The sequence below is a fragment of the Ursus maritimus genome, unplaced genomic scaffold, assembly GCF_017311325.1.
Source record: "Ursus maritimus isolate PB19 unplaced genomic scaffold, ASM1731132v1 scaffold_16, whole genome shotgun sequence".
NCBI lineage: Eukaryota > Metazoa > Chordata > Mammalia > Carnivora > Ursidae > Ursus > Ursus maritimus.
The window spans coordinates 10,209,681-10,228,236 of NW_024424008.1; the positions used below are offsets into that span (position 1 = coordinate 10,209,681).

The 18,556-nt window shown below is 48.8% G+C and overlaps 1 protein-coding gene across 1 annotated transcript in view; it reads right to left on the minus strand.

The window, feature by feature from the left end:
* The window catches only part of MAP6 (microtubule associated protein 6), a 73,806-nt gene that overhangs the window by 19,147 nt on the left and 36,103 nt on the right, over window positions 1-18,556 (minus strand). Inside the window, exon 2 of the mRNA XM_040630858.1 lies at window positions 1,300-1,513. Within this exon, the coding sequence (XP_040486792.1) occupies window positions 1,300-1,513 (214 nt within the window). The remainder of the gene's footprint in view (window positions 1-1,299; window positions 1,514-18,556) is intronic.

The following is an 18,556-nucleotide window of genomic DNA, read 5'->3' on the forward strand; positions in this document are numbered from 1 at the left end:
CTGCTGGCTCCCTGGACTGTTTTCCCCAGAGTAGCCGTTCCAGCCCATCTACTCCCCCCAGACCCTCTCCTCTAGGGCTGCCCCCTCACTCCCAGGAGACGGCCTGGCCCTCTCTTTCCCGAGAACTCTGGGGCCACTGTGTCTGGTCTCTCAACAAGCCCTCCATTTGGGGTTCACTTTCCCCAGACTTCCCTCCTTCCTCCCTTTGAGTCCTCTTTTGTGCTGAGCCAGCCCTGTGTCCTGGGCCCCACCTTGTCTGTGGAAGAAGGCCAGAGACGCTGTTGGGCCTCACAGGCTAGGTCATTCACTCAGGGAGGTCCAGGGGTTTTCAGTCACCTCTGACCTGTACATAGGGTAACCTGTCGTCCTGGTTTGCTCGTCCACTTTCATGGAAAGTGGAAACTTCGGTGCTTCAAGTGGAGGAGTCCAGTCAAGCTGGCTTGGTTACCTACTTTGGCCCTGGGCCAAATAGGAAACTCTGCTTCATGCAAGACTTTCGGACAAAAGCAGAGGAAAGGATCTCACACTTTTCCTGCTCTTACAGACCAACGAGTGGATATTTGCACAATCCCGTGTGGCTTGACTTCACAGAATCAGCTTTAGACATTTATGATTCCTGCTTCCAGCTGTCTCCAACTCGGTTCTCCCCCTCCTGAGTGTGTACTGGGATGCAATGAGGCCAAGTAGTATTATTATATGGAAATCCCTGAAGCCACTGGAAGTTACTTAGAAATGTAAAGCGTTCACAAACTGTCTATTATAGTAACAAATTACCTGGAACACATCTTGCAGCTGAGGAGACAGGTGCTCTGCGACAGACTAAGAGCCGAGGGTGCATAGTGTTTATGGAGGAAAAGGATAAAAAGGGGGGAGGAAGTGTCTATGGATTGGAGCCCAGGATGCGGCAGGGGCAGGGCGGGGAGGAAGCCAGCGAGATACCTCCAATGGCCAGCACGTCGGGGGCAAAAGCAGTTGTTTTAAGAAGGGGGCATTGAGGGCTCAGGTGAGGTTTTCTGCCACTTTTTGAGGGGGGGAGGTTCTCAAAATCAAAACCTAGTTCCCTGAAAACCTGCCAGTCTTCAAGCTGCTTTATTTTAGGCACTGTTCCTTTTTAACATTCCCTTTGAATTTAGCGAAGGTTGCAGTTCCCTCTGTCTCTGTGCTACCAAGGAGAGGAGGAATTTCCCAGGATCCCTTGGGGGCTGGGCCAGGTGGGCAGTAGCCCTGCCCTTACGCTTTGCTGCAGGTAACGCCTTTGTTCTAGGTTGTGTGGAGGGTTCCCCACAAGATCTGTCTCACCTTTGGGGGTTCCTTGAAGGGTTCGCTGTAGAGGCTGCGTATTCTTCTGCGATCAACGACCTTATTGTCCGCTGGTGTTGGCTTGTTGGCCTCCCCCTTGAACTGGGCACTGTAGCTGGTCTCGTGAGCCATCTTATCATCTGGGGGCTTGTACTGGGGCCTGGCCTTTATCGGTTTCACAGGCTTGATGTCCGTCCACGCTCGGAATTCATTCCTGTGAATCAAAGAAAGCATAAGTGATAGGAAACGTTACCTGCTGGGACGCAGCGCTCCTGGTACGGGGCTGCAAAGTCAGCAGGCTCTCAGTCGGTGCCGCTCACGGAGGGGCGGCTGAGCAGCGAGCTCCCCTGTTTCCTCGTGGGGAAGCGCACGGTTTCCTTCCTGCCACGTTCACGCAGGCTGTGGCAACAGCCTTTGTAGGAGGAAGGAGCTCAGGCCCCCAGCTACCGTTGTGTGAGCACGGGTGGGCAATTCTAACTGATCTCTGGGCCTTGTTTTTGCAATATCTCAAATGAGGCTGAAAACACTCCATCCATTCCATCATGCGTGGGTTCAAGCTCTCTGATTGAATGCCTGCCGCGTGTGAGGCCGAGAGTGTGAAAATGAGACGGGTTAGATGGTGTGCCTGGTGTGCCGTGGCCAAGGACAGATGCCAGTCCCCTTCCTCTGCCTTGTCATGATGGAGACCCTGTTAGCCAGGATCCTCAAGGATATTTCCACCCCTTGATAGCAGAGGGCTTGCTTTTTATACTGTCAGAAATTTAACAGTCTTAATCATTGAAGATGAAAATACTCATGAGATGTCAAAATGCTTGCAGACCACAAATGAGCAACTGTACGGAACATAAGGTGCATGTCACTGTCAGGACTGAGGTCGCGCTGAGTACGCGCAGGAGAGCCTTCTCGCGCTCTGGTGTGAATGGCTATGGGTCCTGACCCTATAATGACCACCATCTGCTGCTTTTTGCTGAGTCAGTGTGCCCATGTTCTTATTTTTCCTGTTAGGATCCTGTGGGTTCGAATCAGCCGTTTCTGATCCGTTACAGGGCTGGAGACCAGATGGGGACAAGGCCCAGGGCAGGGTAAAATACATGTGGCTGCTGATGGAGGCCACAGGCTCTCTCCTGCTTGTTGAGTGCACGACAGTCAATGGATCTGTTTCCATGTGGGGCCACGAGAAACTGTGTTGTGGGAAAGGAAGAGTTAGGGTGTGAATATCTGCGGTTTGGTTCTTCCAACGCCCCCATCACCCTCATTGATAACGCCCTCCTTCGGGGCTCAGAGACGAGTGGCACAAACAGGAGGCCACAGGGGACGACAGAAAGAGCTGAGGCTGTGAGAGTCACTCGGTCCTAGCCCTGCCTCTAATGAGCTGTGGAGCCAGCCACTCCCCTCTCTGAGCCTTGGTCTCCACACCTGTCAAAAAAGACTCAGACCAGACAAAGCCCTTATGCGTCCTTCTAGCTCAGAGATTCTCTGAGTCGATAAAGCTGGTTTGGTAACACTGAGCCACTCGCTGGTCTTTTGACCTCCTGAGGGGAATTAGCTCCTTTGTAAGCAGAGAGACCACAGCTTAAGAGACCCTCCCCCAAGCTTCGGACTCGCCTTTCCAGTACAGCTCGGACTCCCACCTAGGGGCCCCACCGACCCAAACTCAACGTCCCTAGAACCAAAGCATCTTGTCTCCCCTGCCAAATTGTCTTCACTCCCTCCTCATTCAATTTCTTTCTCTCATTCATTCATTCACAACACATTCCCTGAGTGCGTGAGGTCTGTCTGGCAGGATGCTGAGCTCTGCGAAGCCCGAAGTGAGGAAGAACAGAGCCTGGAACCACCCGGCTTCAAGGTATGGGAGGCAGAGGGATTGAGGCTACTCCAGGACAATAAGAAAAGAGCCATGAAAGGGGGAGGGAGTGGGGAACAGAGCCTATGCCAGCCTGGGAGCGAGTCAGGGATGTGGGTTCTGGAGTGGAGTCAGAGACGGCACAGGGAGCTGGCCAGGGTTCCAGGCAGAATGCGGGGTACATGAAGAGGCTGCTGAGACAAGGCCCTCTGCTGGCATTTCGGGTGGTTGGGTTGAAGCTTGTGGGGAAGAGCGCAGGAGGCTGGATAGATCATGAGGTCCCGCCAGCCATGCTGAGGGGATGGTCTGGACTGTAACAAGGAGTTGCCAAATGGTTCCAAGCCAAAGATGAACGTGGCCAGATTAGTTTGGGGAGAGGGAACTTTGGCAGCAGTGTGAATGGCGCACAGACCGGGAGAGGGGAGCCGGGAGGCCAGGCAGAAGACTGCGCAGTGAGCCTGGAGGAAAACAGAGGCCTGAACCAGGACAGTGGCAGTGGGGACAGAGAGAGGCTCTGAGTCAGGAGGGAAGTGGGCAGGACTTGAAAGCGTCTGAGCCGTGGGAGGCCAGGGTCAGAGGGGAATCTGGAGAGATCCAGGATTTTGGTTTGTGGGTGACAGTGCTACCTGCTCAGATGGAGAACCTGGGAGGAGAAGGGGACTTGGAGGGTTGAGACTCTCCTGATCCTGTTGGTGGCACCCATCTGCTCTGGCATCAAGGCCACGTTATATCCTTTCCTGTGCTCTCCTCCACCCTTTTACACTTCCAGGGGTTCAACCAGCTACTGTGACCTGACTTCTGAGCCATTTTGGGCTGGCCCAGATCATGGCAGCCATGATCTGCCTACGGCTCCAGGCCCCTCCTACCTCCCACCCTTGAGGACCGAAGTATAGTTGAAGCCCCTTATACGCGGCTTACCAGTAACAACCTGGTTCCCGAATATATGAGGGCAGAACCCCAACTTCTCTGCTCCCACCCCTGCCTGCTTCCAGAATTAGGACTGACATAGGTCTACACTGGCCCTACAGTTTCTGGATCATCTCTCCCAGGCCAGCCTCTGCAGCTCTATCTCTGTCCCGGCCCCTGTGGGCTGGCAGGCGTTTCACAGTGAGCATTATCCATGGGACGTGTCCTCGTGGGAGCAGTTTGGTGACCCCTGATCTTCAAACAACTGATCTTCATATGAGGCCGTGTTAGTGAGTCCAATGATAAGTTCACTGTGATGATGACAGTTCGGTTGAACCCCAAATTCGCTACTTAGAACTTTTTTTTTTTAAGATTTTATTTATTTGACAGAGAGAGACACAGCGAGAGAGGGAACACAAGCAAGGGGAGTGGGAGAGGGAGGAACAGACTGCCTGCTGAGCAGGGAGCCCGCTGTGGGGCTCGATCCCAGGACCCTGGGATCACGACCTGAGCTGCAGGCAGACGCTTAACGACTGAGCCACCCAGGCGCCTCTGCTACTTAGAACTTTCTTTGAACTCGCCACAAAACGTTCCCCAGCCACAAGCCATAACTAATCATACATCACAAAAATAGAACTAGCTACCATTCATTAGTCACCTTTTACAAGCTGGAGGGTTGTTTGGGTATATTCTCTATAATCCTGACAACAACTTTGAAAGGAGGTGTATTATATCTCTTTTCCAAGAGAAGGTGACCCAGGCTCAGAGGGGTTAGGTGCCTTGCACAAGGCCAACCAGCTGGCAAAGAAGCAGAGCTGAACTACGAGGCCGGGTCAGTGGGGCCCCACAGCCCACATCCTTCCCTTCCCCAGCATGCGGGCGCTGCAGTGTGCTGGCCTGTTCTCCCTGGAGGGGCCCGTGCGGGCTCGGGCCTGCGTGCGCAATGCCCTGGAGGGTTTAGATGACACGGGCTGCACCGGATGACCCCTGAGCTGCTCCAGCCCTGAAATGCTCCTCCCAGAGCAGCCCTCAGCTCAGTCACGTCCAGAGCCTCTTGCCACGAGTTCAGGGTCCCCTGTAACCATGGACTCCTCTGTCTGTGCAGCCGGATTTCAGCTCGATCGTTCATTCCCGTATTCATTTGGCATGTACCAAACACCAGCCATGGGGGCGGCATGTGGCCCACAGGGCATGTGACCCAATGGCTGATGTGGCTACAGTTTGGGAGGTCAGGATCTGTCCACGTGTGACCTTAAGCAAATGGGACAGAGGGACAGACGGAAAAGGACGCTTAATTCTGAAGGGGGCTCTAAAGGATGGAGAGAAGTGGGCAAAGGGAATTCGGGCAGTGCTCTGAGTCCGTGGGGCAGGTTCAGAGAGCAGGTGAGCTGCTCAGGGTGTGGAGGGCGGGGTTCTTGGAAGGATGTCAAGGCGACCGGGCTGCGTGGGAGCTGGGGCCAGGCTTGCAGGGCCGGGAATGCCATGTTCACATGCTTGCAGTCGGCCTGGGGAGCCACAGAACGTTTCTGAGCGAGGCAGCATCATTCCTCCATTGACGATGTCCTCCTCTCAGACGGCCCCAGTTTTAAGTATTCTTCAAGGCCCGGCTCATGGCTTTCCTCTTCCAGGACCCCCTCCTGGATTTCTCAGCCCAAAGTTTCCTGTCTCTTGGCTCCTAGATGCTTTACTACATTGTCCAACTTTACGGTGCCCCGTGCGGTTTCATGCTGCTCTTTAATTATTTTATGAGTCCATTTTACCTCTCCCGAGGGATAAGATACGTAACCGAAAGTTCATGACGGAACCCTACCTTTGAGTCCCACCTCATCTGCAGGGCTGTGAAGGGATATCCTTTAACTTATCCTGTGTCAAGCTGCAGGTTAGGGACAGAGCTGGGAGAGGACCCCACCTGTCTCCACCTGCCCCGCCAGGCCCCCTCTCAGAGCCATGTTCCATATCTTTCTCATACTCTTCACAGGACTCAAGGGCTTGGCACTGAATGAATATTTAATGGAAGTAGTTATTCTTTGATGTCCTTTCTGATCAGCTCATGGCCCCCCACTCCCGTCCAGACGGGGCAGGCACTTGCTCCTGGGAGGCATGAAAATATCCTGCCTGTACTTGCGTTCTAGCACCGATCATGCTGAACCGAGTGTGTGCTCACAAGCGCCTGACCGGGTGGAGTCCCTCTCCACCAGGGACAGAGCTGCATTTATCTGTGTTTCCCCGGTGGCCTGCACAGCGGAGAGCCATACGCTTAGGACACGGTTGGAGAAGGAAAGGAAATCGAGCGTTCCATCCTATTTCAGGCACTCACAAGGCTGCTCGCGCTTGGGGCTTCTGTTATTGCTAAAATCCACACGCCCCAAGTCTTTAAGCTCCTGGAGGGAAGAGTTGCCCTTACTAAAGCAAGCACCTGGTGTCCCCCAAGCTTTCACAAAATCCATTCTCCCTAGATTGACAGGAGGCAGCCCAGAGCCCCTGGTGAGTGAAGCCACCATGGTGGTAAAGGGCCGGGGGCAGGAAGGAACCCCTGAAAATTAGGGGGCAAGTAAGGAGAGGAAAAGTTTGCTAACACTTCCCAATGCCCACTTCCTTTCGGCTGAGCTCTCTGTGAATATAAACTTACTTTACCCTTCCATCATCCCTGTGAGGTCACTGTTATTGGCCCCATGTTATATTTGAGGAACCCGAGGACAGACAGGTGAAGAGACTTGCCAAGCCAGTAAGCGGTTATTGGACCATGAGTCCATCTGACTCAAAGCCCCTGCCCCTTCCTCCATCGCACCCTTGGGGGTGGGTGTGTAACCCACCGGCAAGCTCACGACAGCTTTGGCTCTGGGCAGCAATCACAAGACAGCACTTCCCTTCAGCTAGTCTGGATGCCCCGGAGTGAGGCTCTGAGCATACAGGGAGGGTCCCACATCTGCAGGCTACTGACCTTGGCATCCCAGAGGTGTTCCCCATGCCATGGCTCCTCCTGTATCATGATACGGGGAAGCCACGGGGACAGGATTTCCAACTGCATTGCCGCCCACTGTCCCCTCCACAGCAGATCATTTGAGGCTCGATGCATGACTTCTCTCCTGTACAATCCCTTCAGGGGCAGAGAAGGGTTTGGGACTATGATATGATTTCCCTCTGTGGGTGGGTAAACACACAGAGAAGTAGGCCCAATCAGTATATTCAGGGCTGGGTTTAAAGGACTCCTCTGATGGCTCTTGTGTCCTGGAAAAATCGATGGAGAAAAGCGGGGGCCAGCCTCCAAGCCCCCATCAGGAATGGCAAAGGCAGGCCCAGCATGAGTCCTCTCACAGAGACTTGGTAGACAAGATGCCCCAGGCAGGTCCCGCAGGGCCTTCAGACAGGTGCATACTTGCACTCAGGGCCGCTGCCAAAGCAGTGTGCTGACCAGGCAAAGTTTTTAAAGGAGGCAACAAATGCCCTACCTTCAGCTCCTCCTGTCCAGTCCCCCTGCACCATCTCACCTCGGCCCTGAAGGCCTCCTCTCCCTGGATCATGGCACCAGGACCACGGCGTCAGGGTCCCGGCCCCCCTCCTCACTCTGATTCATCGGCACAGGCTCCAGGAGAGATCTTCCTCCAGCTGGGCCGGGAGCACCGCACTCCCCTGCTAAACACCACGACAGACGCCAGTCGCTACAGTCCAAGCCAAGGCCCCCCCAGTTTCCTCATGCTGGGACTCCTCAGGAGGACGCGCACGCCCTGTAACTCGGCCTCAGTAACCTTCCCGGCCTTACTTCGTCATCTTCACCAGTCACCACATCATCAGTTGGTGAGCACCTGCTGGGCACCAGGTGCTGTGCAAAGCTCTTCAAAGGCATTATCTGCTGTAACCCCCACAACGACCCCGTGCCGCAGCCACCGTCGCTGGTTCTGCCCATGAGGACCCCACGCGGCCCTCCCCTGAACACCTACTGCGCTTCCCCTCCCCTGAACTTTAGCCCTTGCTGTTCCCATCGCCAGCATGCTCTTCCCTCCACACCTCCAGCTACTGAAATACCGCTCGACGGTCCTTGCCAGGCTGGGTGCTCGCCACCCGCCTCCAGGCCCACGGCTGCATGGAGCTTGCTCTTCTCTGACCTTCTGTCCTTTTGCATCTGTGTAAGGCTCATGGAGCCTGAGCCAGGGATTCAAAACCGTCGCCTCCACCTCCCTCACCCGTGGGAAGGGCTGAACAGGAAGCCCCTGCCGCCCTGGCCAGGGAGGGGGCGCGCAGTTACCACCCATGCGTCCCACGGCGTCTGGCATCTCTATCGCCTCTCACCATATGTCCACAGACTCTCAGACATGCCTCCCTTTGGTGGTACCTAGTTCTGCTTCCCTTGCACGCGATGGCGCTCAGTGACTCCCTTCCAACAAGCAGAACACGGCGGAGGTGGCGGTATGGAGCTTCTGAGGCTGGGCTGTTACGTGGTCAGGCCTCCTGCCTGCTTTCTTGTGATCTCTCACCCTGAGGACAGAAAGCGGCCACGACAGGAGCACACACACAAGCCCCCCGGAGCGGCTGTGTGGCAAGGAACGGAAGCCTCCTGCTGAAAGCCGCGTGAATGAGCCATCTTAGAGGGGCTCTTCGGCCCCGGGCAAGTATACAGACGGCGCCAGGAGAGCGCCTAGAACCACCCAGCTCTGTCATTCCTGGGTTTCTGACCCTCAGGGACTGTATGAGATAAAGAACATTTGTTGGCTTAAGTTGTTCAGCGTTGGAGTGATTTGTTACAGAGCAATAGCTTCTAATGCGCACCCCGATCAGAAATTATTCCTCGCGTCAAAGGGGCTTAACACACGCACGCTTCACTCAAGCAAGGCAGAAAGTGCTGGTGTGAGCAGAGCACAGCAAGTTCAAGCCCCCCGCAGAACCGCCGCATCAGGTGAACAGAAGGTCACACCCTGGTTGCAAGAAACTGGGGGGGGGGGGGAAGATACAGACGTAGTGAAGAGAAGGGCCATATGCACCCCAATGTTCATAGCAGCATTGTCCACAATAGCTAAATCGTGGAAGGAGCCGAGATGCCCTTCAACAGATGACTGGATTAAGAAGCTGTGGTCCATACATACAATGGAATATTACTCAGCTATCAGAAAGAACGAGTTCTCAACATTTGCTGCAACATGGACGGCACTGGAGGAGATAATGCTAAGTGAAATAAGTCAAGCAGAGAAAGGCAATTATCATATGATTTCTCTCATCTATGGAACCTAAGAACTAGGATGATCGGCAGGGGAAGAAAGGGATAAAGAAGGGCGGGTAATCAGAAGGGGGAATGAAACATGAGAGACTATGGACTCTGAGAAACAAACTGAGGGCCTCAGAGGGGAGGAGGGTGGGGGAATAGGATAGACCGGTGATGGGTAGTAAGGAGGGCACGTATTGCATGGTGCACTGGGTGTTATACGCAACTAATGAATCATCGAGCCTTACATCGGAAACCGGGGATGTACTGTATGGTGACTAACATAATATAATAAAAAATCATTAAAAAAAAAAAAAGAAACTGGGGGGGGGGCATGTTGCAGCCCTCATAGAAGGTAGCAAAGCCTCCGAGGCAGCCAAGCTGCTAGAGATGAGGCTGCCTTGGGGCCAGGTCAGCCGCAGAAACAAAGACACACAGACCCTGGGCGAAAATGATGTCTCAGAGCACAGAGCAGGGGCTCAGGGAGGCGCAGGTAGAGGTTAATGAGATGAGAAGCAGCACGGAGCCCGGGTCAGGACAGAGAAGGTGGTTCACTGGCAAGGGCACAGGCTCTGGAGTGAGATAAACCCGGGCTGGATCCCAGCTCTAACCCTTGGGCCAGGCGCTCCCCTGCTCTGAACTAACTGCAGGGAGCCCGAGACCTACCCCACAGGGCTGATGTGCGGTTCAATGAGAATGTGTTCACGAAGAGCCCCGCCCACTTGTGTCACTACAACAAAGCCCACGGTGGAGACCTATATAATAAATGTATTTAGTTTTTATTACACAGTCATTTGTTCAAGAAAAATTATTGAATACCTTCTACATTCCAGGCACAGAGCTAGCGATACAGGGTAATTAGACGGATGCAACAACAGCTTCCACGGACCTGGGAGTCAGGCGGGGAGATAGAAACCACCACGCCATCAATGTCAAGAGTCTGTCCAATGTCTGTCCCCACTGTTGCATTTCTCACCGTGGCAGTCAACGTTCCGGTGCTAGGAGAGGGCCAAATCGGGGCAGCAGCTTCCAATGCCAGGTTTATTTCTGAATGCATTTCACATTCGACTCGAACAAAGTAGCATTCAGTGAATGCCTGATGAATTGAATCTCCAATACTGAACGTCCGCCATACACAGATGTCCGCTTAAGGACTTGTCCCACTTACACACATTTTCTTGCAGTGATTCCAGGGGAGATACTGAAAGAGCAATTATAGGGGGGAGACTGAAGACGGGTGGGGAGCCGGCTGATTGATGAAGCCAGGCCCCAGGAGAGGGGGGAGGGCAGGCGTCAGGAGAATGGCGAGGGTTTGGCCTTGGAGAGAAAGTATTGCCAAAGAGAATAGGGGCTGCTCTTTTATTTCTAATTTGAAAAAGCCTGGCATTTACAAGAAATGATGAAATAGAATTATACAAGGAATAATTCTACTGCTGGGGAGAATATCTACATGTGGTAATTGGTACAAATCACTTCTTGACAAAAGTAGGGGCTCAGAATAATGGATTACTGCCAGCTATGGTCAAATATAAATTCTATGTCTCTGCCCATAAGGCCCAAGTTTATGACATATCTAAGTTCTTGGGAAATAAAATTCTCTCCCCATCCTCTTGACAACAAAATTTTCTACAACATTCTTCCACTGCTTTACGAAGGAAGAAAATCATGCTTTTAAGTCTTAATGGTTTAAAATCTTCCTACACATTCTCATAGGTAATTTACATTGTCATGGAAACATATTAAGTCTCTGTTCAAAAATCTTGCCTACATTTGTTATATTAAAGTGTTCTCGAAGAAGGGAAGCGGGCTCTTTCATGAAATCTGATGGAGACAGTCAGTGAACGCCGTCGGGTTGCCAAGCTATTGTCAGGAGCTGGTTCAAGGAAATAGGATCTGGAGATTAAAAAGAAAAGAACACCTGAGCCTAGAGGGCTGCAGGGGGCTTAGAGCGGCTTCTCTCTCTTTGGAGGGGAACAGAAGGTTGTTTCTTCCTGGCAGAAATGACTGGGTCAAGAGAGGAACTTTACGACCTATGCCTGTGTATATGGTTGCCTGCATCTTTCAGCTTCTTTTGGATGAGAGGGAGAAAAAGGGATCTGATAGAGAATGCCAATGTTGTAAGCATTTAGGACCACACTTCCTATCCATTAATATCCAGTAAACACGTGTGCACCATATATAATAGTTTTCTAAAATGAGGAGGGCGTGCACTTGAGCAAATCATGTCTGTATGTAAAGAAAAGTTTGAAGCTAATCTAATGTGAACAGAGAATGAGTGGAAAAGAATCTGCCCTTTCCCTTACATGGAAAAATCCAACATGGATTAGTTGGCAATGATGAGTGTCAGGGCTTGGGTTCCCTCATGAGGTAAACGGAGAGTCTGCGGGTAGCTCCGAAGTCCTGTCCCAGCTGCATGGGGCTCACGAGCCCCTGCACACCTGGGAAATAGTGTTTCACATAAAGAGAGCTCGTGTGCACAACATGCATAGAATTATGACAGAGAGTTAAAAATAAAATTGCTCAATTAGGAGTCAATGTGATTCTACACAAATTAATTAAGGTTGCTGTATTTACTAAGCACTATGCTAAGAACGTATGGAAGCAAAAGGGCAAAAAAAGAAAGCTATCGTTGGCAGGTGGAGGATAAGAGGGAGGGAGTGTGGTAGTTAAAATAAGTACGCCTACAAATACACCTCAGGTGGGAAAAAAGAAGAGCTAGATGAGAGCTTGGAGGAAAATCACAATGACTCCCTCCTCATTCTGCCCTGCCCCCCACTTCCCCATTACTAGCTGGGCTTTTTAGTCATAGGAATTCTGGGGTGGTTTTGCCACTAGACCACACAGTCATCCGGCTGAAGTTGAAAAAGGAAGGCTGTGTGCTTCTGGTGAGTTGGGTCCCCAAAGATCTGTATCCCTTAGTTGCAGAAAGATGGGTCCTTAGACAGGAAATGGAAACAGTAGGAGTATGCTCTGAAAGGTGGGAGACAGTGCTGCCCCCTTCTGGGGGTAGACCTAGAGTTCTGGGAGTACACCCCCGTGAGAGGAGCTCCACAACGTCAAGGACGTTGCATGATACGTCTAGCGAAGTGTTCAGTAAGCTTAAGTTTCCTTATTCTTTGGGGCCTAGGAAGTACTTGGTAAATATCTTTTTCACCAATCAAGCTGGTGCGGAAGAAAACATTTTATGACTTATTGAGACCCATGATAATTTACTCTTTAAAATGTAACTCAATTATATGGGAATACTGGGGGTAACATCATGTCAATAAATCTGACAATATAGAGGAAATGAAAAAATTCTTAGAAAGATGCAAATTACAAAACTGACTAAAAAAGAAATAGAAAAACTGAATACATACATATCAAGTAAAGAAATCGAATTTGTAATTTAAAATCTTTCCACAAAGAAAATCCAGCCCCAGGTGGTTTCCCTGGTGAGTTACATCAAACATTAAGGAAAAAAATAAATATCAATCCTAACAATTTCTTTTAGAAAAGAGAATAGTACCCGGCTTATTTTAAGATGGGTAGTGTCAGGTATTTTTCTGATACCAAGCCAGTCAAAGACATCACAAGGAAACTAAGGGTCAACATTCCTCGTGAATATGAATATTAAAACCCTTAACAAAAAGTCAGTAAATCAGATCCAGCAACATGTGAAAAGGTTTAAACACCATGAACAAGTGAGATTTATCCCAGGAATGCAAGGTTGCTTTAACACCCCCAAATCAGTTAATATAATATACCATTTTCATAGAATAAAGGACAGAAACCACAGATCATCTTAATAGACATAGAAAAAACATTTGCCAAAATCTAACACCTTTTCATCATTAAAAAAAACCCACCTCAGCAAAGTAGGAACAGAAGGGAACGTCCTCAACCTAATAGATAGGATGTACAAAAATCCTACAGGTAACATACTCAATGGTGAAAGACTAAATGCTCTTCTCCCAAGATCAGGAACAAGGCAAGGATGTCCACTCGCGTCACTTCTATTCAACATTGTACTGAAGGCCATAGCCAGTATAATAAAGCAAGAAAAATAAATTAAAGGCATACAGATCAGAAGAGAAGAAGTAAAACTGTCATTATTTATATAAATATGATCTTGCATTTAGAAAATCCTCAGGAATGTACAAAAAGTACTAGAACAAATGAATGAGTTTAGCAAGGTTGCTGGATACTCAATCAATATACAAAAATGAGTTTTATTTCTATAGACTAGTAACAAACATTGGAAAAAGAAAAAAAAAATTAAATCCATTCACAATAGCACCAGGACGAATAAAATACTTAGGAACAAGTTCAACAAAAGACGTGTGATGCCTGGAATTGAAACCTATATAACATTGCTACGAAAAATTGAAGGCCTCCATAAAGACATATACCATGTCCCTAAATTGGAAGAGTCAATATTGTTAAGATAGTAATTCTAGAAATTGAGCTATAAATTCAAAGCAATCCTCGTCAAAATCCCAAGAGGACTTTTGTAAACAATGACAAGTTGATCTTAAAACTTACATGGAAATGTAAGAGATCTAGAATTGCCAGCACAATTTTGAGAAAGAGAAACAGAGTCTGCGGATTTACTCAACCTGATTTCAAAAGTTATTATAAAGCTATAGTAACCAAGTATGTTACTGCGTAAAGATAGACACATTGATCTAAGACAAAACAGGTAATTCAGAAATAGATTTCTGCCTACAGTAGTGTGGTGAAGTTGGCTTATCTTCGCGCACAGAGCTGATGAAAGTTGTTAAATTTGCAGTTATTTGGTGAGCTGGTAGCTTGAAATCAGCCTTGTGAAAATATCAGGAAATTGGCCAACACTACAAATCAGGCCCCTCCTTTTTTCCAGAGAGCTAGTTAAACATTTACCATCATGCCACTGCTCACATACGTGGTTCATTTATTTTTGGAAAACATGCTAAGGTAATTCAATGGGGAAAATGATAGCATTTCCAACTAATGTGTTGGAAAAAGTGGATGTCCATGTGAAAAGCAAAGGAATCTCAAGCATTATCTTACACCATACACAAAAAAATTAATTAGAAATGGACTAGACACCTAAATATAAACCCTAAAACCAAGCAACTTGTAAGAGAAGACACAGAGGAAAATCTTTGTGACCTTGGAGTAGGCAAAGATTTCTTAGATATGACACAAAACCCCAAAACAATAAAAGAGAAAAATGATAAATTTAAGTCCATCAAAATTACACGGTTTACTCTTCAAGAGATGCCATTAAGACGAGGTCAAGACAAGCATAGTCGGAGAGAAAATATTTGCAAAACATATCTGATAAAGGATGTGCATTCAGAATATAGAAAGATCTCTTAAAACTCAATGATAAGACAAACAACCCAATTTAAAAATGGGAAGAATATTAACAGACACTTTGCCAATATGCGATCATATACGATGGCAAATGAGCACATGAAAAGATCGTAAACACTACTAGTCATTAGGGAAATACAAATTAAAACCTCAGTAAGATACCACCACATACTCACGAAAATGGCTAAAATAAAGCACACTGACAACGCTCAATGTTGTCAAAAATGTGGAGCAATCAATCTGTCCTACATTGCTGATGGGAATGTAAAACAGTACAGTTACTTGGGGGAAAACATTATTATTTTTTTTTAAAGGTTTTATTTATTTATTTGACAGTGATAGAGACAGCCAGAGAGAGAGGGAACACAGGCAGGGGGAGTGGGAGAGGAAGAAGCAGGCGCATAGCGGAAGAGCCTGATGTGGGGCTCGATCCCATAACGCCGGGATCACGCCCTGAGCCTAAGGCAGACGCTTAACCGCTGTGCCACCCAGGCGTCCCGGAAAACATTATTTTTAAGTTAACCATACACTTACAATATGACCCAACAATTCTTCTCCCAAATACCAAAGAGAAGTGAAAATACACATCTACGAACAACTTATACACGAATGTTAGTATCAGCATTATTCATGGGAGCCCAAAAGCTGGAAAGAATCCAAATGTTCATGAACTAATGAACGAATAAACAAAATGGGTAAATCCATAGAATGGATAATAAATACTCATCAGTAAAAAGGAATGAACCAATATGGATGAATCTCAAGAACGTTAAGCTAAATCAAAGACGCCAGACAGAGAACACTACATATTACATGATTCCATTTATAAAAAAATTCTGGAAAAGGAAAATCATAGAAACAGGAAGATTGGGGCTGCCTAGGCCTAGGGCGGGAGGATGGATTGGTTGTAAACGAACACGAGGGATGGCAGCATTCTCGAACTGTCTTTCAGGGATGGTTGTACCACTGTATCCAGTTATCAGATCTCATCAAACTGTGCGCTTAAAAGGGGTGAATTTTCTCAATGAAGCTGTGAAAAATCCAGTTGGAACATCTTCTTCCCTGACATCCGTCCCCTTGCAGGAAGGTGATCCCCGCCTGCTTCGGTGCCCTGGGACTTGCCTGTAACAGCGCCTTTGTCTGATATCTCACATCGTGCTCCTGGCTATTTGTTTCCAAGCCCATCTGTGAGGCCTGGGAGGGCAGAGGTGGCTTTGAAGCCATCTCTGTGCCCCTGGCCCTGCTCTGGAGGCTGGAACGGTTTAGCATGCACTCAAAGCAAACAGCCCTGAGTTTACTTTTTTAATTGTAAAAGGAACACACAGTCATTGTAGTTGGTTTTCCATTTTTCTTTTCCCACTAATTTGTAAGAGTTCTCTATAACTCTTATAGATTAAAAAAAAAGATAGTAAAAACATAAAAATAAAAATAAATAATAAAAATAAATAAAAGATACGAATTCTTTGCAACTGTGGTTCCCAGTTTATCTTTTATTTTCTATGTACGGACATACAAGGGTATGGAATCATATATATAGAAAGAGATGGAGATACGCATCCGCAGAGATATCCATATCTACATGTACGTGGACCCATGTATAAGCTTTACCTTTGCACGTGGCCTAGTCTATCAACCTTTTCCTTTATCCTGTTTACTCCTGGGGTTAAGCTTTCAAAGTTTCCCTATGACACAATCCTATAAATAATTATCTGCAATTCTGTTCTGCATATTTATTTCTTACATTTAAATCTTTAAGTCCCTGGGAATATATTACTCTCTCTGTGTAGGCTGGTCAGGTGGGAAAGGCATAACCGTGGCCACTGCTGGCAAGGGTGTGGGGGAAGCACAGCCCGACTCAACCCAGCAGGACAGCACCGTGCGTCCGGGGGGCCCGCAGAATGTCTGGTACATCACAAGTCCTCAGTGCATGTTTGTTGACTATGTGAACTAAGGAGCAAAGCCTTTAAAACTGCCATCCTCTGATCTAGCAATTCCATTTCTAGAAACTTTCATAAGGAAATAGCTGGAAAAGAAAACATTCTTTTCATGTATTACAAACTCTTGATAATGATCGTGTGTGAAGCCTGCAAACTATTCCTTTGTTTGGAAATAGGAACGCATTCTAAGTCTGACAGTGCTGAAGCATGACCAAACCTCGGAAATCATTAAGTAATGGTGAGCATTAAGATATTAAGTAGGTGACCCCCATGATGCCATCTTGGGCGCATTTAATGTCACGCTTGTTTCTTGTTGCTAATGATTCATTGGAAGCGATACCATTAAATTCTGCTTTGGGCTGCCCATGCTTCAGCTCCGCTGAGGTAGTGGGAGCTGTGGGGGCACAGCAGGGGGGGGTGCAGCCGGGCAGCAAGAGGGTGGGCGGTCTGGTGGGTGGAATTACGACTTTATTTACCCAGGAACAACTAAACACACTTGGCTTCGGGGCCTCTCTTTCTTTTTGCAATGCAATTATTTTCGCAGCAAGTCTTTCAGTAACCCGTGAGCTCTAAGAATAATAGACATACTCAGAGGCATCGGAGTCAGAGAAAATATGAGACTTTTTTTTCAGGCCATGGAACCCGGAGGGGTTTTCTCAAACACGGGACCTAGAATTTCTTCATGAAGCTGCAGGGTCAGACTCAGTCCTGTTAGTCACTTGCCTGGGCCAGTAACCAGGGGGACAGTGATTTGGTGTGACACCTTTGAAGGCCAGCTGTGGGGCACCTGAGTGGCCCGATTGGTTAAGTGCGACTCTTGGTTTCAGCTCAGGTGTGATTTCAGGATCGTGAGATCGAGGCCTGCGTCAGGCTCCACGCTCAGCACCGTCTGCGCGGTTTCTCTCTCCCTCTGCCCCTCCCCCACCTCTCAAATAAATAAATAAATAAATAATTCTTTAAAAACAACCCATAAAGGTCAGTTGCTAAGGGGCAACAGGAAAGCCAGGGCTGCATGACTTCCCATCTGCTCTCCACGCCACGGGTGGGAGGCACTTACACATATTTGCTCTCTAACCTTCAGGGTGGCCCCAGAAGGCTGGAGTGTCTGTCCCGAGTTCCAGATTGGTGCAGGCACTTACGTAGGGTGTCTCTGTCAGTCAGGGCCAGATTTGAACCCGGGTCTGTTCAACTCCGTATTTTGACCTCCATAAGCTGCCCCGTGAAAGCCTGAAATACTTTCACAAGTCTGTGTCTTTGTAGGGGCCTGTCTTTGCCTTGAATTTTGTCTTTTCCCTTTCTACTGGGGAAACGGCTACTTCAAACTGCAGCTCAAATATAGGCAAAGAAGGTGGTAGAGAAAACAGTTGAAAGACACAAACCAGCATAATTTATAGGGCCATCGGGAACAGGTATGCCTTCCTGAGAAGGGCAAGCATCGCACTATACTTTCGGTTCCCAAAGCTCCTGGCTCGTGCCCACTGGTCAGCAGTGTACTGAACACACCACCTTTCCCGCAGCAGGTGCTCGGCCGGTATTTTAACCGTGGTTTCGTGCCTCGGAGCCCCTGCCAGGTACTCTGCTGATAAGCATTCATGAAGCAACCCTGAGTATCATAGCCTTTAAGGAACTTCTGGCTGAGAGCTGAGAGGTGCTCTGGGAGTTCAAGGTTCCCATGAGAATCTGAGGGGGCCTGAGAAGATAAACAGGGGTTTTCAAAGAAGAGGAGGCACTGAAATTCCTGCCCATTTCCTGTTCAGAGCTTTCCAGGGCTATGCATAGGAAGAAGATCTCACACACAAACTCACGAGTGCAGCCTCGACACCTGGACAGCCTGGAAGGGCAGGTTGTGCGCCCAGGGAGCTCACAAGCGTTCAGCTGGGGGAACAAAGCCCCTCAAAGCACCCAGTCTTCGGGGGAAGCAATGACTGTTTCTTAGGAACCCTCCCTCACATCACTGCCCCGGCACTCTTTGCCAGGTGCAGGTCACTGGGCTGGCATCCAGGTGACAGGAAACCCAGTGACTGAGAGGGGAGAGAA